Here is a 26,127-nt window from a genome sequence, read left to right as displayed (position 1 = left end):
GATAGTCAGAAGTGCTGCAAAAGTCAGGAAGCCTTGCATAGCATCTGATGTATTTAATACTCATTAAAACAAACAAACAAAAAAAGATCTGTCAGCATGCTATATATTCACATACACAATCAATACAATTAACAGCTATTTTACTAAAAGGTACTTCTCTGCAATTAACATGTTTAGATAACAGGCCACATCTTTTGTATGGTAAGCTCTACATTAATCTTGCGTTTACTTTAAAACAAAACAAAACAAATGCAGTCAGCTGTAGAGCAAATTACATTAATTTAAGAAAATAAATATTTATACCTGAAGATTTTCCAGCATCATTTTATCCAATGCCTGAATAAAGTCTTCATCTTCTGCACAAGGGACATGTTTAAGTCCTCCTCCTTTAATCATTACTTCCTGTTGCAATGGGAAAAAACCCAAACAAATAACTTCCATTACATTAGATAAAAAATTACAAATGTTAAGCCTAGAAATAAGGGAGAAAATAATCTTACTGCTTCCATATCCTACATAACCAAAAGCTTAAAAAATAAATTGTTATAGAAAAAGTTGGATTGGATATTTTCTGGAGGAAATATTTTCTAATGTTTATTCCATTATTATGAAGATTGGCCCCTCAGAATATTGACATACAAGCATATGTGTACAGATGCACATGCACACATTCTAGATATGGAAAACACAAAGAAAAGTCTCTAACCCTTCCACACGTAGTTTGACCAATTAAGTCCATGAAGTTAGATGGTCTTTCCAAGAAAAATATCATCCTTCAGTATTCAGAAACCACAACATGATACAAACATGTCTGAAGTCAGTAACAAAAGCATTGTTATCTAAAGATCATAACTTTCCTTACTATCTAACTGCAATTCAGGTTCAAATGGATGGGGTTTTTTTGCTACAGATGTTATAATTTACCAATCCTAATTCTTTATTGCAGGAATTTTGCACTCCTGGTTTGTCTCCTTTTCACTTTTGGTACCTAGTGGAAATTGACTAGTTTACCCTGTTGTACTATATCAGTTTGCTACCACTGCTGGCATTGCAAAAGCATAATTTATGCAATCTTTCCCAGTCTAGCTAACTGTGTAAGCACACAGTCTTGTGAAAACATGTTGTAGTAAATCTGACAGCATAAACATTTTCAGAAGGTAATGATGAAAGTTTGCAAATACACAAACAAACTCCAAAATTTCAAAGAATAACAGGGAGTGTTCTTCCTGTGTTTTCCCAAATATGTTATGAGCAGCACTGGCAAAAAACTGCCAGTGAAGAAAACCAAAGATGCAAAAGTCAGTTTATTTTATCCAGAGCAATAATACATACTGTATTTTCCTCATCAGTTTCATTTTCTTTATTGGAGTCTGTCAGGTAATCAGTGTTTTCTTCCTCCTCTTCTTCACCTTCTTCTTCCTCATTGTCAGAGCCCTCCTGAAATAGTCAATGTTTTAAAACTTGAAAACAGTAACTTCTGGGTGTTTTGAAAGAAAAAAGACCACTTACATCTGACTCCTCACATGTATTTTTGTACCCTTCCTACCCTCTCTCCCCATCCTATCCTGGTTCAGTTCAGCTTTAATAAATTTGGTTTTTATGCTTCATATTTTATGTTTGTCTGAACTCACAGGGTTTTAGCTGACATTTTCACCTCTGTACAGCAGAACAGGGGGAGAAGTGGCTGATACACCAGATGGTTGTGCTCCCACTCAGAGGGAACTCAACAAGCTGGAGGAATTGACAAGCACTCCTGGAGCTGAGCAGAGGGAACTGCCAAAGTCCTGCATGTGAGAAGCAGTAAACTCCTTCACTAGTGCAGCATAAAGGCTGCCCACCTGGAGAGCAGGTAGGCAAAGAAGGACCTGGGGTCCTGGTGCATCACAACCTGGCCAAGAACCAGCAATGCATGCTTGCATCAAAACCAGCTGACTGCATCCTGGGAAGCATCAGGAAAAAGTGCTATTGATAGGTCAGAGCAGGTGATTCTTCCTGCCTGCTCAGCACTGGCAAGGCATCTGGAGTCTGCACCCAATTCTGGGTTCTCCAGTACAAAGGAGGCAAAGACATACTGGGGATAGCCCAGCTATTGCCCATGAAGATGATTAAGGGATTGAGGACCTCTCAGAGGAGGAGAGACTGAGAGAAAATTGTTTAGTTGGGGTGAACAGGAGTCCCAGAGTGGAGTGGGAGATGTTCTTGATGTTTATAAATACCTGAAGGGAAGGAGCAAAGAAGGAGTGAGACTCTCTTCTCAGTAGTGCTCAGTGGTAATGAACAAAAGTTGAAACAAAATTTATTTAAATGTTAAGAAAAAAAGGCCTTCTTTACTGTGATGGTGTTTAAACACTGGAACAGATTGCCCAGAGAGACTGTGGAGCCTCCAGCCTTGGCAACATTCAAAATCTGACTGGACATTACCTCAGGCAATCTGCTGTAGGAGACCCTGCTTTGAGCAAGGAGCATTGCACAAGATCTCCAGAGGTTCTTTCCCCACTCCCCAACCATTTATGATTCTAATAATACTAATTATTTGTGGCCAAGAGCACGTATCAAGAGGAACCTCAGGAGCTTTAATGCTGAGAGGCATAAGCTGAAAGAAAGCTTACTAGTAAACCAACCAACACATGCATTAGGAGAAAAAATGTTTCCTATTTCTTTGTTAAACTCCTCTTCCTGTAACACTACCATTATCATGTCAACTCTGCTGTGTCATAGTGACAAGTTAAAATTTCCACACACGTCTGGGTTTTTTTATTGGCTCCACCGTTTTTGATTCAAAAGATTACTGGCACAGTAAACAAGGAAGGATGTTATGCTCCATAAATCTTTTATTTATTCATATTACACAGGCATACTCTGAACACCTGTTATTTTTCCTTACATGACTGCTTTGACATCCAGTCAATACACTTGCTTCTACATCAGATAAAGAAAAATTAGATGAAAGAGTTTTCATGCCAAAAAACTGAAGGCATCATTTTGCTGAGAAGCAGCACACACCCTGAGCAAATCTGTCAGGTTCAACTTTCTGTGAGGGTTTCTCTGGAATAAGCTTCAGAAACTCTGTATTCAGTTTTCCATATATACAAAACAGGGATGCAAATATCCTCCAAGTACTGACTGGGTTGGGCATACCCACATTTCACTTGGTAACTCTGTGACACAGAAGGGTTACAGAAAGCAACGAGTAATCAAAATATTGAGTATAGGCAAGGTAAATTATTAAATTCACCTCTTCTTCTGGCTCATTTACTTCACTTTCATTTCCAGATTGTTCCTCTGTCTCTGCTCCACCTTCCTCCTCCTCTTCATCTTCTTCCAGGTTCTCTCCTTCCGTAATGGAATCTTTAGAATCTTTGTCATTCACAATTCCTGAAATTTGGAAAAAAAGAGAACTAGAACAAGGAAGTAGAACAGAATTAGAATATTAGGACAGATATAACCACTCAATTAATATGTGAAAATTTCAAAGCTCCACTGTTAAAGAACACTAAAACTTCCAATGGGTCATAATATTTGACTTCCAAACAAAATATTTTCTATATAGTTACCTTACTCATAAAAGGTAATAATCTCCATTATGAAGAATGCTTAAAATCTCATATACAACAGCAACCAAGAAGATGCACTGTGCAAACTGCTTCAAAATATCCTCAAACTAAACGTGCAACCTTACAGAAACACCAGTGAGGTGTAAGCATTAAAATATAAATGCTCTACAAAACCAGCAGAACCCAGGAGACATCAAAGCTCTGCAGTCTTAGTGCCAGTACTTCACACTACTGTCAGTCAACAGTACCAAGAGTTAACTGTTTTCTCAGCCTGTAATAAACCCTTTCTGACTCTTTCTTAATGTACCAAGGTTAAACTTAAAACCTATGTAGACTCTTATGTAAAGTCTTCAAGAAATCAGTCTATTCCAGAAGTACTGTCTAGTGTGTTCATTTTAGTTGCAGCCAGGACTGGCAGTTCTTTCACTGAATTTTGGTTCATCTTACAGTTTTTCATTACTGACCTGCTTGCCACCTCTGTCCCTCAAGACATTTTAGTTTACTCTGTGTAAGGTATCAAGCATAGCTCCCTAAATCTCTGCTTTCTGCAAGTTATCCTTCAACAGAATGCCCTTTATTCCTACCATTCCCACAGGAGTGAAAAGTAAGTTTCTGCCTCTTTCAGTGCTTCAGTGTCCAATTTACTCTTTGATACAGATTTCAGTGAGAATTGTTTTCAGAGAAAATATTTAAGAACTGTGCAAGGTTCTGATGCAGGAAAAATGTAGATCTGTTTTTAGAGAACAGCTATTGCAAAAATTAAGTCATGCAATATGAAAAAGAACAAACTTCCAGGACATGCTATTGCTCTCAGACAGTCTTTTAATTTTTTCCATGAATTTACAAAGCCACTTAATCCTCCAGAGGATCATGGTTTGAGCTAGCAGAAAGCAATGCTAATGCCACCTTTCTGTGACACAGCAGATCTAAGATAGATATTTTTCAAACTTTTTACTAAGACAGTTACTCTGCACTCATTCCTACTTGGGCTTTATACCATCAGTGCTCAGGGGCAGCCATTAAGTTTAAAGGTTTATGGACAGCAAAAGCACACATCAGTTCTGTGCAGGTGTGACTCCCTGTTTGTCACATGCAAATAACAAAAGCAGTGCTGTGCAATTCCTAAGAAGATGCCAGATTCTGAATATGCAAGTGGTTCAGGGCATACTTTTTTTTTTGTTTTTAAACACATACTTTTAAGATGCAATACACAGATACACCCAGCCAGGTCTCTACCAAATTTTTACTACAATCACACAGATCAGCTTCAGGAGGAGGTGGATCTTTAGTCATGCTCATATAAGACAAAACTCAGAAATAAAGTGAACTGTATATATATATGGCTGCATGACACTTACTGAGGATTTCAGTTCAGTGTGAACACACACATACATGCTTCCTCATTCATATTCCAGAGGTTTCAAAGCATTTTTTTACCCTATTTCTAAACACTATGCTCTTGTGTAATCATGGAGCAGCACAGATTTTTTGAAGAGTTTCTTTTGAATCATTCAGTATCTTCCCAGCAGTATAAAATCACCAGAGCAGCCCAGGAACCAATAGCCAGTCCCCAGCTCAAGGTCTGCATGCAACAAGTCACCCCACACTGCTCTGCCCAGAATTACATCTCAGGCAGATAAAGGGCAGTTTGTTTTTCTCCAAACATCCATCATGGTGTTCAGCACAATCCCCCCTCAGTGTTAGGGTGCACTGGCTGAGGAACTGCGAGGTCAAATTCATCAAGAACTGAAGTTTTAGTAGAGCTTTTGCTGAAAGTATTAAAAATTCACTGCCTTCAGATATGCTTGCACCTCCTGTCATAAAAAAAAAAACCTTCAAAGATCAGAAAGGCAGAAGACAACCTTCCTGAGACCATCTCTGAATAGTCCAAATAGGAGGACTAGGAACTGTCCCTCTATATTGATTTTTGATAGCAAGCAAGTGGTATCAGTATCAAGAAAAGCAACATGGCAATCCCCCTTTATAAAGGCTGTACTGTTGATGGGCTTTGCTCATGCCAAAAAAACCAATAAAATGCACAATAAATAAAATGACCACGTTCCCCTCAACTGTGCTGAGCTCAGTGGTGAGAACAGAAGTTCTGATCTGTAGGAAGGAAGCAATGAGTATCTTTCAAAAGAATATTACATTTCATATAACTAGTGGGTAAACTACTTCTTGGTTATAATTTTGAGATCATAGAAGATAGTAATTTATATCATACCATAAGGAATTTTTTAGCTGTTTTTCAGTTGCCACATGGGTAACTTAGACATGTCAATTAAACAAATGGCATATTAAGAACAAATGCCTCCTAAAACAGAAGTTGAAGCATTCCACTTGGCAATTACACGTACTCATCCCACTGGATTAAAGTATTATAATTAAAAATTGAACTTGTCTAACTAGATGAAGTGCTATTGAGTCTATAATTAACACTTAGAAAGTGTAAGATTTACATATAAAAGCTTTTCATGACCAAGTTTGTCTTCAAATAAAAATGGAATATTAGAAAATAACTCGATTTACAGAGATACGAGCATAGCAGTATCCAATAATTATTAAGAACTGATACATACAAAAGTTCTAAAGGTTAGTAACAGTAGTTTTAGAAAGACACTAAACCAGTATTTTGTCAACTGAGATGTGCTGCAAGTCCAACTTTTTTCTCCCCAAATTAACTAATTTTTAACATAGTAAGATTTATAAATATAGATCCATCACTGTAGTCTTAGCAGCAATTACAAGCTAGCCAACAGTTACATTTTAGGAAGAAAATAACTTCACAATCCAACCAAAGCTCTGATTCATAAAAAGCAAATCATCCTCTGGCCTCTATTGAAATATACAACCCATTCAAAACGGGTAAGATGTAAGGCTGAAAGTACCTTACAGCATTTAAAATAAAAGTACATTCTCTTTTAATGTAATTTTACTCTAATGCTTACTTTGACCCAGCAGTTCTACTCAAATCCAGACCTGAGGAAGGAAGACAGAGCTACAAGCAGACATTCTATCAAAATGATGGTTTTCATCAGCAATCACCAGGCTGCAGTAACTAAGTGCAGATATCTCCTTTCATCCTGTTGTAGTACATTTTTCTGATTAAATAAATAGTTCCTTCCTCATAATTTGCACCATACAACTTCATATTCATATATACATACACACACACTCTCCTTCTCTCCAAATACTGCTATACTGATTGTATTCATATTGACTTTTTCTAAACACACCATCACTTTAGTTGGGGAGATTCTGTTTGACCTCTACAGTGATCAGAAAAATGCAGATTATAAAAACATTTCTAATGTGAGAAAATAAAAAATCATATCATGACAATATCAATAGTTCCCTATTATCATCATCAAACTGATGATTTTAAGAAATAAAAGAACTGTGAAAAAGATTTCATTTCCCTTGCACATTTTCTTACCTAATTTTATTAAGAATTCTCTTTCCAAGTCTTGCACTTGTCTTACAGCTTCTTCCAGAGAATTGCAGAGCTTTATCTTTGGTCTCAGCAGTTCCAGTGTATCACTGATCATATAGTCTATGTCTATAGGAAATGGGTGGTCTTTTGTCCAAACATCCAGACTCTTTTTCCACCAAACGTAACGCTAGAACACAATATAAGAAATTATATGCACATCAGCATTTATAAACTATTGAACTTAAAGCTCTTAATGCCATGTTAGCACAGCAGAAAATGCAAAGGATTTCACATCCCTACTCTCCTATTTCATACAACTATTTGGAATCTTGATATCACTAAATACTGCTTGTTAACATTGGATACTACAAAGTGTACATTCCTTTTATCATAATGACTTGAAGAAGTATGAAGACTGAGCAAAAAAACATCTTCTAAGGGTAGATTCTTTCTAAGAGGTGAGCACTTAACAACGGGCAACCTTTCAATTCTTTCCTCCATATATTTTCAAGAAAATTTGTTCTCCCAAAGGTATATTATGGAAAAAAGTGTGGAAATACCACAAAAAGCTTTAGGACTGCAGCTAGCATGAAGTGACCTATCCAGTTTGCTTTATGACAAATTACTGCATACCCCTTACAACAGAACTGTAAAAAATAAATGCTACTCTTAAGAGGATCTAACAGCCCAATCTAAGAACAAACATGGTACAAAAATTGGACCTGAAAATGAAGTATGAGTAACAGAATGATTATTTAAAAGGTGACAATGGTCTAAAGAAATGCTTGTTGAAATTTTAAGGTGTTACAAAAACATGATTACTTCTATACTGACAAATTTATGTTTAAAAATAGAAACACACTGTACTTCAAAAAATCATTTTACATGTAAAGGTGAAGGATATGCATCCTCAAATAAGTTATCTTCACCTTAATTTTTAATATTCTTGTTTTAGTATAATTTAAAGGCAGAACAAGAAAGAAAAAGAAAATAAGTCCAAAGAGTTTTAGCAGTAAATCCATGGACTGGAATTCCACATTTGCTCAGAGGAAGCCATTCTATTCTACTCCCATTATGAAATCTTCCATCCCCAGTTTTGCAGAACTTCCCTTGCTGCAATTTGTGACCATTCCTTCTTATCCTTTCAGTGGCCACAAGTTCTTCTAGACTCAGCTCAGTGTGCTGATGTCTCTCCTCTCATCTATCAGGGAGCCCTGGACTTGAAGCAGTGCCAGATGTGGTCTCACAAGTGCCAAGCAGAAGGGAAGGGGGAAAAGAAGGGGTGGAGGTGGGGGTGGGAAGAAAGAAAACCCAAATCCTTTGACCAGTCTGCTGGCTACACCCCTGCCAACACATCCCAGTATGCTGTTGGCTTCCATCACCCTAATGGTGCAGAACTTTGTGGCATGTTCACATAGCCCAGGAGTCCTGGCTGTATTCCTGCAAAGCTGCTTTCTTGGCAGTCATTGTTGGGATGTAATGTTACATAGAGCTGTCCCATCCCAACTGAAAAGACTTGATATTTACCCTTGATGGAATTCACAAGGTTTCTGCCAGATATTTTTCCATTTGCTGAGACCCTCTGAAGGAGGGAACCTAAACTCTTCAGTGAACCAACTCATAACCCAGTGTACTGCAAGTTTTTTTGAACAGTAAAACGTACATAACTGAATATATATATCACTAAAATAAAACTGCCCTCAGACAGACAGGATTCTAAAAATTACAGCACTAAAGAACAATAAAGGAAATATATAACAGACATCTACATTGGCTTGTTAAAGAAATCTACAAAACTACATAAGATTTGGTTTTCAAATACCTGAAAATATACAAGGAAGCAATCAAGCTTTCGCTTGCTGGATCCTCTGTCAAAATATTGCCCACAGGTATCAAGGATGGTGCAGACTAGTCTGATCCTGAAGAGATGCTCTGGAGGATCCAGTGGACTAGGACTGCCATCAGGGTTCACTCCAAATGAGGTGAAAGAGTAGAGAGTTCGAAATATAACAGCTGATTCCACCATTCTATAATTGTAAAGTTCCCCCAAAAACTTGGCACTGCTGATCCGCCGCTGGTTAAACTTGGGCTGGTTAACCTTGATAAAAAGCAAAATAAAATAATCATTGCATCATGTAGATACAACAGAATCTTGGTGAAAGACTGGGGGGGGGTTTGGGTTTTTTAATTTTATCTTAAATTGCTGGAATTTCATTACAGTAAAAGATGGTTATTTATGGCTAAATTACACAGAAATTAAATATGAAAAATACTGTAGGTATTAATGAAAGCTGGTCAACTCGTAGTTATTATGAAATTCAAATATATTTAATATGCTTTATTATAAATCTATGATGATTGCCCAGAGAATTCTTGTAACTATCAAAATATGGACTAGTCTGCAAAGTTACTTGAAGTTGCATGAATCTGACTATACCATGCAAGAATAAACTGTAACCTTTGCAGCTTGTTTGCTTTTTGGGGGGTGAGTTGTGGAGTTTCTGTTTGGGGGGGGGGATTTGGTTTTTTTTTAAATTTATTTTTTGTGTTTGTTTGTTTTACTTAAAAAAAACCTACACAAAGCACACCAACTAAGATGGGAGGAGAAGTCATCAGATAAAAATCCAGAATGCAAGGATTCTTTTCTTAAAGCATGATTATTTTACTGTTTTCATTTCAACATTGCTTAACACAAACGTTGGTTGTTTTACCTCCATTCCCAGTCGAATATCCTCTAGCACTCCATCCACAACATGGATTCCGACATCTTCCTGGTAAAGGACCAACCCTGCTAAGAGGTTGGCTACACAGTGAATACTATTATATTTCACATTCCAGATGTTGATCATACAGCATATAACATAGTCTTTTACTTCTGCATCCTGCCAAGGCAGCTTGCGCATCTGTCTCAGGACCTAGACCAAGTTTTAAGACAAGCTTAACATTTTAGTGGGCAAAATATCAAGATATTCACTGTCACCTCCACTCTCTCCTGGCTGGGATGAAATCCCTGAAAGCATTCACAAGCAAACTCATTCTCTTTGTCAAGCATTCTGCAGGTCTGCAATAGCTATGGAAAGCTTGATAGATGTAATCCAGCTGCTGTCCTCTAACTGATCAAGCTGTCCAAATTTGTTCCATAATTCCTTGCCAGTCTGCATTTAACTGTAGTCTTTTACTCTTTAAGATACTTTGTACAATGATTATTTCATTCTTTATTTATTCAGCACTTAATGACCATGAAACATGCAGGTCCATGACTGTAGATTCCATGCTTTACAATAAAAGAAATTAACTATCTTAACAATCAGGGACAAAAAAACAATTGCTCTTCCTTGCAATTAAAAAATAAATAAATAAAAAAAATAAAGCCTCTCCAAGCCCTTTGAAAGTTAATACTACACCGCTTCCAGTAAAATCTGTATCAAAAATCTCTTTACCTTTTCTGTGGTAACCTTGGAAAGGTCCTTGTAAAGAAGCTTTCGAATATACTCCTGCAAAGGAGGACGTTTTTTCTTCACAGTTTTTTCAGCTGGAGGAGGATTACAGTAGTAATAGGCATTTTCTACCATTGTAACATAGCGTGCATCTAGGTGCATTGCTTGCTTTTTTCTCATCATTTGTTCCTGGAAATAAAATCAAATAGTCAGGCAAGGATGTTGATATACTACATTCTCAAACCAAAGGTTTTTATAATGAAGTCTTGGATAAAGGAAACATAGAAGGTTGCAAAAAACAGAAGGTAAGAGGTTGGATGGAGACAGAAGGTCTACAGATTACTGCTTTGTCACAGCCTCTGACTGTACATTATTCAAATCCCTCTATAGAAGAAGTCACCCTGAGAAATGAGCCATCATGCAGGTTAAATTCTCTTTGTTGATAAATACAAGTGATCTTATCTTGTCTTAAAGCTTAAAAAGACAATTTGACACAACTGTCCAAGTCAAAAGGATTGAAAACACATCAGAAGATTTTTAATACCAAAACTGCAAATATTCTTTTAACAAGACCATAGCATAACACAAGAATCCAACATTTTAGCATCATTACATTACAGAAATGTAGATCAAGAAAATCCTGATCTTCCTTCCAAAGCATTAATTCAAACAATTAATTTATCAAGAGATCAATCCTAAAGCCAAATTAGTTTAGGCTAAATATTTAAATGGCATAGAGGACACTGAATTAAAAAGACTTTTCAAGAAGAATAATCAACAAAAATATGCACCACCCCAATAATCTTTAAATATTGTGCAAAACATGCCAGTAGTTCCACAAAACCATAATGTGATCATTAAATATTTCTCTTGACTAAGTAAAATCATATCACTGAGTTTGTGGCACTCTTATAGAGCATTTTAAAAGGGAAAATTAATTACTAAAAATCCATTCTTAACTATGAATTTCTTGTACATCAGCACAATGTAATATTGTCTCTAGAGACATGCAGCCTGTTTGCCATCTTCCTACATCATATATCATCAAGAGTGAAAAGTAAGACAAATAATTATTTAAAAGGTCAACAGGTCTTAATTCTACCCCTAAGAGTCACTTATTAGATCAACTAGATTTGGAACTCAGATTTGGATACTTAGATTATTTTTTTTTTTCCCACAAGAGCCTTATTAGTTTGCTTTGGGAAGAGTTATCTTCTGCAGTTCACACTAATTGGTACCATAAGCCTTCAATCCCAATTTGGACAACATTATTTAAGTCAAAAGTAATCTCTACAGCTTCAACAGGGCAACATTAGAAGATGCATTTATTGAGATAGTTGTAGGCCATGAAACTATTTAGCCTATTTTACATCCTAATTGGTAGATATTCCAAAATATTTGCTGTCTGAATCTTCTTCTGGTTCCTCAATGCATAAAAGAACACCTACTTAAATGAAACTGTGTGAGGCTTTAGGCAGTTATTGGAAGAGTGTTTGTGTCTGTCTCATACTTCACAGTTAAGTCACATTTAGCATTTACCCAGCAGATTTTTCAGCACTTCTGTAGTGCATGAGACTAGAAGTAGTCAGTCTGGTAAAGTCATTAAGCTTTTCTTCATTTCTAAATTTTTTATCAACTATGAAAAAATGAGTGAAGCACCAAGGCATCTTTTAAAGATAAGGAATAGTACTTTCAGGGGAAGAAGACTTGATTAGGGAGAGGAATATATTTAATGATAAACCATATCAGCTGGAAAACCTTTAGAAAATCCCAAGCATGCAACCATGGCTCCTCTATTAACTCTACAGAATGAGAAGAGAGAATAAAGTTTCAAGGGAAAGGCCTGTCAAGAAGAGAGGGATGTTTCACAGCCTCAAAAGCTGTGTGTCTAGAAAAAGATTCCAAACAAACTGTTGCCTTCCAGAAGGGCAAACTATGTCCCCCTTCTCCTCCAAATGTAGCAGCTACTTCCTTTACTGCAGATACACACATCTTTATTCTCCCTGCAGAGATCAAGTCAGACTTCTAATTCAACAAATTGGCCTATTAGTTGGTCTCTATCTGTTTAAGCTGCTTCAAATTTAACACAATTTCCTTTGCTAGTATGTACCTTTGAAGCATTTCAACCATGTTTGACTCAGCCTCTTGCCCTAGACAGAGTTTTAGGACTACCTTTCAAGCCAGTAAATGTATTATTCAGGGCTCACATTCATACACTAAAAAAGACTCAAATTTAATCCTTGTTATTTTTAAATCCTTGCCAGAGCTTATCTAGACTTACGGATACCACTTAACTCCTACCTTAATTAACAGTCTTAACCTTAATTACCTATCTCTATTTCTAAACCCCCTTTCTCTCATGTCTTCATAAACTTTTTTTTTCAAATTTAGAACCCCAGTTCATTATATAGGGCAAAGAAACCACTTATTTCACAATAGTCTTCACCTCCAGTTGAAATACTTTATCTCCAGTTCCATTCACTATCATTTTTCCCTCAAATAGTACCTCGGGAGTGTTCAATTACAGCTACTATGGTCTTTCTCAGCCTGAGCTTTTGCTCTGTCTCTGAGTTGCAATGGCTTTATTTGCTTCAGAAAATTATTTCTTTATTTACATTTTAAGTCATGAGCAGATTCATAGGTCAACTGGAGTACTCCTGAATACTTTCAGAAAGTTTTTCCTCATACAGGGTGCAATCTCAGACCTGAGACAACACTGGATATGTTACAAATAATGAGATGACACAAGTCCATTGGACCACAGAGAGCCCAGGACTTGACCCTATAGAACACTAGTCCACCTCAACCCCATCCCACAACGAGGAGGCAAGTTTTCAGGGAAACTGATTCACTCCCCTCTTATACTTGTCTCTGTTTTTATTAAAGAATCAAGAACTTTATCCCCTCCGAGTTCTCATGATAAAAATGAACAATCATCATTATGGTCAGATCACGTAACAGAGCCAGAAAATAAAGAAATCATCAGTTTCATAACACATGTGATGTCTTCCTGATGAGTTTTCTTACCAAAAGAACACTGGTTCTTAAGTGAGATTCTGGTGATCTAAAGAGGAATCGTCCACATGTCTCCAGCAGTGTACAGGCCATTTCAATATGGTGATGAGAAAAGTCTGACAGAAGCATCTGGTGCATATGGATATAAAAACATAGCATGTTAAACATCTTTCTGAACTGCAGAAAACAGTAAGCTACACCTACCAGACTTCATGCTACTGTGATGTTCCATATTCTTTAAGAAAAAAATGCAAATTCATTTAACTGATCAGACATTAACAACATTCAAATTATTAATCTCATTTAAAAAGTACTAAGAACAGTCGGGATCCCAAATTTAGGCTCCAGAAACCTGAAAAACAGGATGCTTCCTAAGCCTAGCATAAGAGTACAATATTAAAACAAACACAATAAATTGTTCCATATCCCTTCCAACTCACTCTTGTTTGCTTTAAAATTCCTGCTGCTAGACTGGAAAACCACCAAATAATACTGCACAAGGGCACAATAACCTCAAAGCACATCTAATCTTATTGTTTAAGTTAAGCAATAATTAAAACTTAATAGCTTTGCATTTTACAGTACTTTATAGATAACAGATGAAAAACTGAGTAAGTACAATTTTTTTAAGAATTCAGCTTCAATACCTAGTGAATCAATTAACAGAAACTCTTCCTAGATGAAGTTCTCTTAACCCGTGTGAATTTTCAACCACCTTTTATATACGGCACATTTATTTAAAACCCTTTTTTATTTTGGGACTTAATGTCAAAGATAAACTTGAATGATTACCAGCATGCAAATTGAGATGACATGCCTGGATATTTGTGCTTTATAAAGACTTGAACCTGAACAAATAAAAGCACCTGCTAAGGTGGAATGTAATGCTCTCCTTGCATCACTGCAAAGCTTTCTGTGTCAGTATTCCTCCCCTTTTATTGTTGATTTTTGTGTAAAAATATGATGAGATAGTGAAAAATGTTTACCATTGCTTTCCAAAGAAAACAATTAGCAATTTGGTTATGACCAAAGGGAAGCTGATTTTAATATATTCTTATCAGCACAAAATTAAAACATTCTAACTTCTAGAATGGCTTTGAAAACTTCCTTGCACACAGCAGAAATACACCAGGATTCAAAGCATCATATACAATGAATGAGAAGATCACAATAGCAATAAATATATGAAGGGAAATAGGATGGGGATACACAAGCAGTACAGGTTTACCACAACACTGACCTTTAAACAGTGGAGAGTATCGTTTTTGGAGAACATCTTAAACTTGGTAAGCTCACCAATAAATCTTACAGTTTTATTCTTTGTTTCAATGTTGATCTGGTCCTTTTTTCTTACCTGAAAAAGAAAACAGTGTTTGTTTTAGGCTTTCAAAAATACTTATCTCCTATAAATTACTTTCACCTAAATGTGCTTGATAAGCTTGGGAATTCAGATGTATATGATATTTGGTTGGTTCCTTATGCTCTACCTATCCCCAAGTTTTGTAAAAGTCTTCCTCCAGTCTTGTTTCTTTTCAACTTCCCCACTCCTCACCACCCAGAAAAACCTCAAACAATTAAGTCCTCTAACATATCTACACCCCTATTTTGGTACAGTGAAGTGGTGGTCAAGAATTCTTGAGTCTATATTTTTAAAATCAAGGAGTAGTCTCTATCAATAGGACTGGTACAGTCTCTAGGGAAATATTACATACTGACAGCTTTTTCAAGTCAGGTTTAATAAAGTGCAGTCTTTTTTTATTTTGTGTGTGTGTGTGTGTGTGTGTGTGTGTATTTAAAATCACTGATACCCAGAGCAATTTTACTGACAAAAAAAAATTCATCTCTATTTCTAAACATGATCATGTTGAGCAAAATACAAAATTTTATTTCTCTGTAACAGAAATAACTTTTTTCTGACACCAGTTACCTTAGTATAGTTAAGACTCAAAGAAGCTGGAGTAATTAATACATATTTTCAGTGTCAATATTAGAAAAAAAAATTAAAAACCTGTGCCAGAAAATTCAGAAAATAGTGAGGGAGTCATCACTATGCACTATAGCTAACTCTATCCCAAAACATAGAAAAATTAAACAACAAAAGAAAGAAGCAACACTGAAATATCATAAGGCATAGATAATCTTGGTTGATGAAAATCATAAAAACTCATTTTTAGAGTTAAGCACTACAATACCAGTAGTAACCACTATAACTGCAACAGTAACCTTGTAGTGGGGACCTGTTACTACATTTAAAATGAGAACCAGCTGATTGTAAGTTATTAATTAACAGAAACCTCTCACCATGGTTAAATAGTTTCTAATTTTTCAGAGCATTTGTTGTAACTGGCACGGAGGTAATTTTAATCACTATGATACTGCAGATTAAGGATGACAATACAACTTATATGTCTGCCTTTATACATGCAAAAAGTTTAAACTCCCAGATCTAGTATTCTATAACAAACCTGCTCAGATGACAAAAAAAAATGTTGTAAATTGAGTCACTGAAATTCAGAATTAGCATCAACATTACTATCAAATGTTATTTTCTCCCCAAAAGGTGACTATTGCCAGACTGGGTAATTGGAATGTGAAAAAACTAAGCCAATAAAAACATACATGAAACCTGAAATCCCCTTTCAGCATGGAGCAAAGATCTTCTGCTACATCAGACATACAGGGATGCAATGTGGCAACCAGCCTTGCATAAAATGGTAGTAAATCCAACCTGCAAACAAAGGAGATGATAAAACATGTAACAACAGTGTATGTTACAGACAAAATGTGACATGGCAACTCCTTTCCCTCAATGCCCAATAGTACTCCCACAAATGGTAGTACTTAGAAATTTTCTACATAGAATTTTCCTTAGTTTCTTTTCTCTTCCCTTGCCTACATGCTTTCATAGCCATTTCATAATATTATGTGTTTCCCTTAGGGAACTCTCGAGGTCCATATGTGTTTTCTTAGGTTTTTCTGAGTTTATACTTTGCTTCTTTCCATCAGAGACTGTATCTGGCTGAAGAAACAGGATAAATGCCCTTAAACCTGGATTGTGGCATCGTGTAACAGGACTCAATATAGCACAGTTGTTTTGTATAAATATGCATTTATCACTTTTAAATGCAAAGAAACCAACTGTACTCCAGGCATCAAAATTCATTTAAGAAGCTGAAGAAAAAAGTTTTGTTTTGTTATCAAAATGTAAGTTCATGCTGTAAGAAAATGAACTGTAGAACAAAGCTACTGTTTAGGTAAAGAGAAACTCCTTAAATTTGCATGCTTCTAGTGACAAACTGCATGTAAGATAAAAGATGTAGCATTAAGATTTTCCCTACTGCTGGGGAAAAGGAAAAAAAGAAAAAGAAAAAAAAGAAAAAAGAAAGAGAAAAAGAAAAAAGAAAGAGAAAAAAAGAGAATAAAAATATTTTGCAGAAAAACAAAAAAATCTAGAAGCACATTGAGCTTGCCTGGGCACAAAGGAAAACTGTAAGAGCATCAAGACATAAACCACAAAGCAAAGCATACAAAACTGTCTCCCTTCTTCTATTGCCATGTCACCAAAGCACATTTAATATCCATTCACTGAGATAATGATGTGTTTAATTGTGGACTACAAGCATCAGAATATACTACCTGAAAGAGAAATAGCTTAACAGCCTCCTGATAATACATAAAACCCCTGGTGAAACATTACAGGTATCCTGGTTACCTATTTAACAGGTTTTATTCTCTTTTGTTAATCAATAACTGCAGCAGTATTTACATTTTTCAAGCTTGCTGGAACACACAGACAAGGGTGACTGACCACAGTCAATTACTAAAATGTTGTTAAGCATTTAGTCATTACCCCTCTGAGAAGCACAAGTCTCTTCACACACACACATTGCTTTGGGTGAATTGTGGGGGTGTATTTTAATTGAGGGGATTTCTGTATGATATCTCTCAAGACAAACAGCAGAAAGTTTTATTCTGGTCTGAAAAAGTACCTGCCTGCTCAGAGCTAACAATTTCATCTCTGTAAAATGAACATACCAGGGGGAAAATTCAGGTCTTAGAGCACATTGTTTTTATTCCCTCACAGAACACAAAAGGTTTCTTCATGGGGAAGAATACTAAGACTGCACATTTCTGAACAGGTGAAATATAATAAGGAAAAGCCTCGAGTCAATTACTGTGAAACTGGCAATCAAGAGATTGAATCTATTCCCTCTCCCACAGGGAAGACAAAATATTCGTGTTCAGAAGTGGAGAGATTGCAGTATCAGTGGCACCATCTACTGGTACTTGCATGAAGACTAACTATAAAGACTATCTAACTATGTTTTCTGTCTTCTAAAGTATTTTTCTTGAGAACGGAGCAGAAATTAAGAAAGATCATCTAGTCCAGATCCCCTGCCAGAGCAGGGTACAGGTCACACAGGAACACATACAGGTGGGTTTTGAATGTCTCCAGGGAAGGAGACTCCACAACCTCCCTGGGCAGCCTGTGCCAGTGTCTTGTCACTCTGACAGTGAAAAAATTCTTCTTAATATTGGGATGGGTCAGTTACTCTCTGAAGTTCTAAACATTTTAAATTAATAGTTGTAAGACTCCTGTATATCCCCTATCTTACAGCTCTGTTAAGCACTCTGAATATAAGCTACCATAGTAAAAAACTCACTCCTTCTGACTGCATACCTTGGACTGATACCTTGGCAGCTCTGGATCTCTGGAGCACATGGAATGCACTTCAATGAATTATCTAAGAGCAATTTTTAAATTTTTTTTATTATTATTTTTTTTTAGAATTTTGTTAGTTTATACAAAAAAGAAAAAAAAAGACTTCACCCCATAAAAGTTCTGATTGTAGTCTCTCTAGGATGGGTGCATCCAAAATTTTATACCCAGAAAGAGTGAAGGGGCATTTTGTTTTATTAACTGGGGTTCTACTAGAAATACAGCTTAAAGAATGCAGCAACAGGGTAAGAAGTTCTGCCTCACAAGCATCATCATAAACCAGATAAGGAGTATTCCCAGGGCCTGAACAGATACAAACTGTCACCTATGATGCTCAGTGGGAAGAGAATGATGCTGTGGAATTGGCATGATAGCAGATAAGCATTTTTTGCTTTTGTTTACTGGCCATGACATAAACTCCTTATCTCAAGCACATCCCTCAATTTCATCCTCAAATGAGACAGGCCACTGAAACACTGGTGAGTCAAGTTCAACTGAACAAACAGGAAAACAAACCTTGCTACTGAGGACTTTCCAGATAAAGAGCTGTAGGATAGTGGATATACAGGAGTCTTACAACTTTTAATTTAAAATGTTCAGAACTATTTAGCACTCAGGAAGCAGCTAACTTCTGACTTTAGAATATCCAACCATATGCTAAAAATTTCCACATGATGAAGAGAGGTCTTAGTAAACTTGCAACTTCATAGATCACTATAGATGGAAATAGCAAAAAAGAAAAAACAGAAGCCACACCAAGGCCTACTTACTGTATAGCATTTGTCTAGATTTGTTTAGAATTCAAGGCCTAAAGAGATTCTAAACATCTCATATTGCATTTGAAAAAATTCAACAATACAACAGTATGCACTTAAAAATAATTAAAGTGCATCTGTACAGGAAGGTTATTTGGTTAGGCAGCAAAAATTTACACACAAATGTCCTAAAGCTGTGAGCAATATGGGTTAAATCACCAGTGAAACTACAGGACTGTAGACTGAATTAAAAGGCTAATACTTAGTTTTGAACCAATTCTTCAATGCAAATCTGAAAGCTGCTTGTGTACTAGCACTGAAAAAAATCTTTTTAAAAGGCTTTCTGTTCTGTTGGTCAGAGGTTCAGATTGCAGCTGAAAATGTAAATGCAATCCATTCATAAGTATTCAACAGAGCAGCTCAGTGATGTTGTATTCTAACAGTAATCTACAGTTAACTGAGGAAAAACTCTCCCTTTTTGTCAAATTAAATTTTCTCTCTTGAAAAATCCTGCATTTATCCCAATCTATTCAACCCAAGTAGGAGTAATAATGATCTCTGGAAACACTGCATAACACCTTTGATTTTACAGTGTCTGCACTACTCCTCAAACACAAAACCAGTTTTGTACTTTCTGAGTTAAATTGTTGTGCCTGCACATTTCCTAAAACTCATCTCTCAAATGATCAAACAGAACTTAATTCTGCTATTGAAATACCTTATTATGGCTGCCAACATTATGGCTAGACTTAAACAACTTTATCAGATATACCTGGAGATGAAACACTTTTAGAAAATACGTTGCTTTACCTACAGCCTATAAGGACACTGCTCCTCTGAACCTTTCACTCACAAAAAAAAAAAACACCACAAACCCAACAACCATAAAGCCACCAAAACAAACAAACCAACCAAACCAAAAAAAAAAAACCAACCTCCTTGAAAACATAACCCCAAAAAGCTTTTATCTCAAGTGGTATCCTGGAGGGATACCATAGATACCCCCAGAATTTATAAAAGCTGCTATCATAGAATGGCTGGGGTTGGAAGGGACCTCAAAGATCATCCAGTTCCAACCCCCCTGAATGAGCAGGGACATCTCCCACCAGATCAGGCTGCTCCAACCCTGGCCTTGAACACTTCCAGGGATGGGGTGGCCACAGCTTCCCTGAGCAATCTGTGCCAGTGTCACCATCTTCACAGGGAAGGATTCCTTCCCAGGATCTCTCATCTAAATCTACTTTGCTTCACTTTAAAACCATTGCCCCTTGTCCTATCAATATGCAGCACTCATAATGGAAGGAAAAAACATCATTATTGCTCAGTGAAGAGGTATATGAAGCAAAACCATAGTTAAGGCATAACAGACAATGCTTTGAAGTAGTGTGTTATAGAATTTTCTAAATTAATTTGTAGCATTTTATACCAAGCATGAGTACTGTGAGTCACATATACACATGGAGCTTTACCAAAAATGTTGATTTCAAGACTGAAAGCATAACTGCTCCTGTGCCAACTACAGTAATAAAGCTAACTTAAACATTAGGACAGAATGCCCTTTAAAATCACCTGTTTCTATGGGCAATTCAGTTGGTATTTTCTGAACCACATACAGTTGCAAAGAACAAAAAGTTCATTTGACATCCTGTTTCTCCTGTGTAGTAGCCCAGAAACACAAGCAGAAGACCAGGCAGACACACACATCTGAACTTACAATCCTACAGTTGGAAGGTGCAGTATTCACCAGTTCAAAACATCTCAGAGCAGAAAAAGTTATTAAAAAATATGTGCCCATGATATATTAATATTTCTTAATAGAAAGGAAAATTAATATTTAATTTTAAAGAGCAAGAGTGATCAACTGAGCCACTAGCTTCAGTATTAGCAGAACTGTCACTAAGACACCAGCTCCTTGACCCAGCCACACCATCTATACTGATCTATTCAGTTCCTACACAAAAGTCTTTTAAAGACTATTCTTAAATCAAATTTGTAGGATAATAGAACTATCATTGGAAAGACAACAAATCAGTGGCAATGTAGAGAATGCATGTTTGTAGCTACTTAACTTCCTAGTACAGCCTAATCACAAACACATCTTTTTTAAATGTCATAACACACTAGGAATTTAACTTTTGCTTTCATGGTATCTATGAAATCACACTGCTAAATTTACAAACCTTCAGGTCACTATCACCTAGCAAACTTTATTGGATTATACAAAGAAAATCATGCATCTTCAAAGAGGTTCCAAGAGTTAACATCAATTTGAGCAATCTGGAATTTACAGCACCAGGAAGAAATACAGGGCAGTGCTACAAATATCACTTCTATGTTCATAGACCAACCAACTAGCAACTTCCATCTTGCAAACTAACATGGAAAATTCTCTCTTTTGGTAGAGCTTAAGACAAAAGTCTAGGTCATCCTGCTGCTTTACATTGCTGTAGATGTTTTGGGCTGTGAAAAAAAGTTCTTTTCAAATGGTATTTTTGATGCATTTCATGATTACCAGGAGGCTGATAAATGTTATTTCCTCTACACCATAAATTTGGGCTGAAGAGCATTTTGTTATGTCTAACACAGAAGACATTCAAGTATCTGTGTCTGAAATACAGATTATTGGCAGAGGCAGCAAAGTCTCCAAGGACTGAGGTGTCAAAACAATAATTTCTAGAGAAAAGAATGGAGAATAAAAGATTATGCACACTTCTAATTGCAAAACTGGTATCAAGATAAAGTCATGTTAAAGCATACAGTCAGCAAACAAACTATTGGTTTACACACAGCTAAGAGTGTAGGGTTATTAGCACAGCAGATGCTTATTGCAGATGGGATGGAGAAATAGGCTAGAATAAAGGTTGAAGACACAGTACAAGAAGTGGTTAAAAGTTACGAAAACAAACCACTCAAGTGTTTATTCAAAGACAGGATTGACAAAAAATGGTCACTCCACAAGCCATATTTAGCCCAGTGTTAAAAGTGAATGGAATTCAAGTGGTGTGAACACTAATAGGAAATCCAAGATGATGATGAAACACTTGAAACCAAAAGCAGCACCAAAACAACATCTGAGGAGAAACAGGGCAAGATGGAGTAATAATAGTTGCTCCTTTATAATTGCACCTATTTAAGGTAGAAGTTTACCAGTGAGAAGAGAAACAATATTATCTTTCCAGTAAATTTAACAATTTTAATCTCAATATTTGCAATCAATTCCATCAGAAAGGATCTTCCTGCATGCAGGAACTCCTCTCACACAAAGAGACAGAAGGAGAAATAGCAAAATGCTCTACACAAACAGATCCACACAGATGGAATAGGCCAGGCTCTAACTCTTATCCATGCTTCCTCCAAGCTGCCCAGCCTAGAGCCAACTCTTTTCCAAAAGGTAAAAAGCTAAAATGGTTATGTACAGTACCATAATGTATGACAAGAAATCCCCCTTTCTAAACTACACTGTGCTCTCACTATTGAAATGTTCTTATATCAAAAAGTGCAATTTCTCCTGAATTAAATATTGCCTTCTTTATTGACATCAGGTATATTTGTATTGTTCTCAAGGTTAAAAAAAAGAGTCATGAAAAGATCATCTAACACGATTATCAAACAGTTATGTAGTGCTATGGCAAAATATTGTGGTGAATTGCTCAATCATACGTAAAATACATGTCCGTCCTCTGTAATTTAAACAGATAAAATATGTACATATATTAAGTTAAACAACCAAAAGGGTGGATCCAGCTTGTTCTTACCTTTGTCTAGGGACTATGAAAAGTGCTCGTACTAGTTTTCTTCTGTTGGCTTTTGTATTCATATTCATGCAAAAATCCATTGCTGCCTATAAAAGTCAATATAGTATTTCAACTCTAATGCAGCATTTTTTCATTTGAAGAAATACAGCATGGTTTTCAAAACATCTTCTGCAGACCTATTCCTCTTGCATGCAGCTGCTTTAAAAACAACCCTGAAGAAAAATCTTTGCTTTTGTCTAGAACTACATAGTTAGAAAACATTCAGTTACAGGAATACAGACCCATTCTTTGGATCAACACATGGAAGAAACAGCTTTAGGTAGACAGGGAATGATTTGTCACAAAGTGATGAGAAGAAAAAAGGAAAAAAACAAGTCTATTTCTAAAGCAAATTAACACACATGAACAGGCAGATTAAACCAATGTCAGATGGTATTTCTTCCAGGTTAAAAAAATGAAATCAGCTACTACTGCTAGACTCCAAAGCTTCAGATCTATATATATATAATCAGCCTGATCTGGCATTATAGCTTTTACAACTTATAAAAAACAAAAAATGTGACTATACCTTGTCTATGAGGTCTCTGTTGACACAATTTGGAAGCTGCTGAAGAAAAGCATCTACTATAAGTTTTAAATGAGATCCAGTACTGGTTTCTTCATCCTCTTGTTCTAACAGAGTGAAATAGACAAGCAGTACACATTTTTAAGCTATGAACTATAATAATTTATTTTCACATTCTTCAAATGCAGAGTATTTATAACACTGAGTCATTAAATATTCAACCACAGCTTAAAAAAGGAGATAATTCATTTTTTAATTAAAGAACATCCATTGATTGTCTATGGCAACAAGGCAAAAGTATCCCATTTAAAACTTGTCTTCCTTTCCATAAGGTTACCTACCTCCTAACTTACAATCTTAAAAGAAACAACAAATATCCATTACTAGAAAAATACAATAAGTTCTTTAGGTGTTAGAAGGAAGACCACAAGACGACCCAAACATGGGGGCAAATATCTGGGAAAACACACAAAACACCTCAATGCAGCTGTGGATTCTATGTTTTAATATATGTTTGCCCTGCAGGAGAAATAGAAATTTTGATCAAAAAAGGCCATTCATTCATACAGCATGTTCTTGAGTTCTTCTCACTTGAGGCTGTAAAAGCTAGAGGTCAACTTAATTCCCTCAGCTGCACAGGAACCAGCAAATGGAACCATAAAGTGACAAGGATTGAGCACTGCTTACATAGCAATTGCAAAGCAAGTGACAACTTTTATTTTCAGGTAAATTCTTCTGTGCAATTTGCAATACAGGAAGCAGTGACAATGACCCATATAGCTACTGAGTCACTAACACTATTCAAGTAAAAGACTCCAGGACTACTCTACCATTGACATTTAGATTTTTCTCACATCAGTTATGAAGATCTCACCAGACCAATCCCCCTAATGTTACCTGTATTTACAGAACATGACATGCTTCAAAAATTTTCCAGATCTTACTGAGTCCTACAAAAGAGCTGAGTTTGCTCCATAGGCACAGCATGAGCCAAACCAGTGAGTTATAACACAGATGCTCAGAAAGAACTCTTCCTTGGCCAAAGCAACATGAAAGAAAACTGATGCCTGAAAAAGGAACTGATGACGAGTGGTTTCCTTTCAGTTTGAGGATGTTTAGCAGTAAAAAGAATACCCAGGAGTTATTTGAAAGCAGAACAGAGACAGACTTCAAAAAGGTGAATATGGTGGCAGTGAAACTGCACCTAGCTGAAATAAAAAATAGCTAAGACTTGGTAATTTTGTGTTTACAGGTGACACAAAAATAAACTTGCATAAAAGACTGGAGTTCTTTTTTCAAGGCAAGGAGAAAAAGAAGATGCTACATTGTAGGACTTCTTGGATTTTTTTGACATAGCTGAGGGCAAAGGTTGACTTTAGGAGAGAAACCTCAGAAGTGATCCAAGCAACACTGCCCACTACCCACTCTTGAAGCTAGAAATTAGAACAGATTCCATTGCCTTCTCCTGCAACTAGAAGTCAGAAGAACAGGAGAGAAGGGTTCATTATGAAAGGAGAAAAGAAAAGGAAGATGTTCCACATGCTCAGTCAAAAAGATAACACAACCATGAAGTTCTAAATGCTTACTAGAACCCTGACTCTCTCTGTGAACTCACAAGTTCACAAGGATGCAAGCAATAGCAAACGTAAAACCAGACAGTTTTTACAAGTAAATCTTGTTCTAATATATTTTTCCATTTAGATATTTACAGCCACACCTTCCTGTTTTCTTCTGATGTTCTTTTATCTTTTGTTCCCTTATGGAAATCAGTTGTCTTACCTCAGTCTTCTATTCAAACTGACTTCTATCTATTCAAACACTCTTGAAATAAATTTAAAAAGTAGTCTTTGACAATTCAGTCACTTCAAGACAATCTTTCAAGAGGCCCTGCTACCATATTTAAATTCAACAGTTCCCAAAACAGCTCAGCTCTTCTTTCACTGGTCCTCTCCTTCACTAGAGGGCTACAGATATTCCCCCACTGTATTCCTAGGTACATGTTTCTCACCACAGCATGTGGATCCTTTCTAAGTGAAAAGTCTATTTTGTAGTAGCTGAAGCAGGTTTGGAACTTCAGACAAAAAATTAAGAATTTCAGTATCAGGAAATCAAACAGTCTGGGCTTCCTTCTCTAAGGCAAACAACAATTTTAAGTAGGCACTTCATGCAAACATGAGTTCATTCATTATTTTACATTTTGAACCTCTTGAGTTAGGCTTTCATCATCACATTTTAAAACTGCATTACCTCTTTTTAAAAATTCACAAGTAGTAATGCATAAAAATTACAGTTAGGCTATTTGTAATAGTCTATATGGGTAGAGATCAAGTCATGCAGTAAGATGACAGTAGAGTCTGAAAGAAAACTTGTTTTTTTTTTCTTTTTAATCACCCTTATATTTTACCAGAAAATGCATGGAAGCCTGCTATATTCAGGGAGCAGAACAGAGAAAATACGAGAAGAGACAAAGGACTTACTGAAGTTGTCCTCCTGCAACAATTTGTGCCAGTCTTCTACTTCAGTAACAATTACTTGCTTTCCCCTCTCCCTAAACACATACTTTATGAGAAAACCTTGGCTCCCTTATTGTCATCATCTTTTAAAATTTTTACAAAACTATAACCTTAGAGGACTGTCTCATAGGAACTCCACTCTGCCTGAAGGCTTCAGTCTATAGTTTCACACAGACAGTGGAGGTAACAGAACCTACTAATGTTAGCAGTAGTTAACTCCTCTCTGAGATGAGCTTCTGTAATTAATTTGATCATGTAGGAGCCCTCACATTCAGACGGTACAAACCAATCCTATGAGCAAATTGCTAGCTGGAACCCCCTCTGCACAACACAGGCATAATGTTATACACCTTGTTGACTCAAGGCCTCACTGAGGAATG

General features: G+C 36.3%; 1 protein-coding gene across 3 annotated transcripts in view; it reads right to left on the bottom strand.

Annotated features, from left to right (window-relative positions):
• UPF2 (UPF2 regulator of nonsense mediated mRNA decay) overlaps nucleotides 1-26,127 on the bottom strand; it is a 63,381-nt gene that overhangs the window by 17,576 nt on the left and 19,678 nt on the right. For all 3 annotated transcript variants that reach the window (XM_071734147.1, XM_071734148.1, XM_071734146.1), the window contains 12 exons: nucleotides 23,238-23,341; nucleotides 22,670-22,755; nucleotides 16,059-16,167; nucleotides 14,680-14,793; nucleotides 13,452-13,568; nucleotides 10,428-10,613; nucleotides 9,699-9,902; nucleotides 8,810-9,085; nucleotides 6,991-7,174; nucleotides 3,236-3,375; nucleotides 1,333-1,437; nucleotides 304-402 (listed from right to left, as the gene is read on the bottom strand). In XM_071734147.1, the coding sequence (XP_071590248.1) occupies nucleotides 304-402; nucleotides 1,333-1,437; nucleotides 3,236-3,375; nucleotides 6,991-7,174; nucleotides 8,810-9,085; nucleotides 9,699-9,902; nucleotides 10,428-10,613; nucleotides 13,452-13,568; nucleotides 14,680-14,793; nucleotides 16,059-16,167; nucleotides 22,670-22,755; nucleotides 23,238-23,341 (1,724 nt within the window). The remainder of the gene's footprint in view (nucleotides 1-303; nucleotides 403-1,332; nucleotides 1,438-3,235; nucleotides 3,376-6,990; nucleotides 7,175-8,809; nucleotides 9,086-9,698; nucleotides 9,903-10,427; nucleotides 10,614-13,451; nucleotides 13,569-14,679; nucleotides 14,794-16,058; nucleotides 16,168-22,669; nucleotides 22,756-23,237; nucleotides 23,342-26,127) is intronic.

The sequence above is a fragment of the Heliangelus exortis genome, chromosome 1, assembly GCF_036169615.1.
Source record: "Heliangelus exortis chromosome 1, bHelExo1.hap1, whole genome shotgun sequence".
Taxonomy (NCBI): domain Eukaryota; kingdom Metazoa; phylum Chordata; class Aves; order Apodiformes; family Trochilidae; genus Heliangelus; species Heliangelus exortis.
The sequence above is the reverse complement of the archived record's forward strand: the minus strand, read 5'-3'. Positions and strand labels throughout refer to the sequence as shown.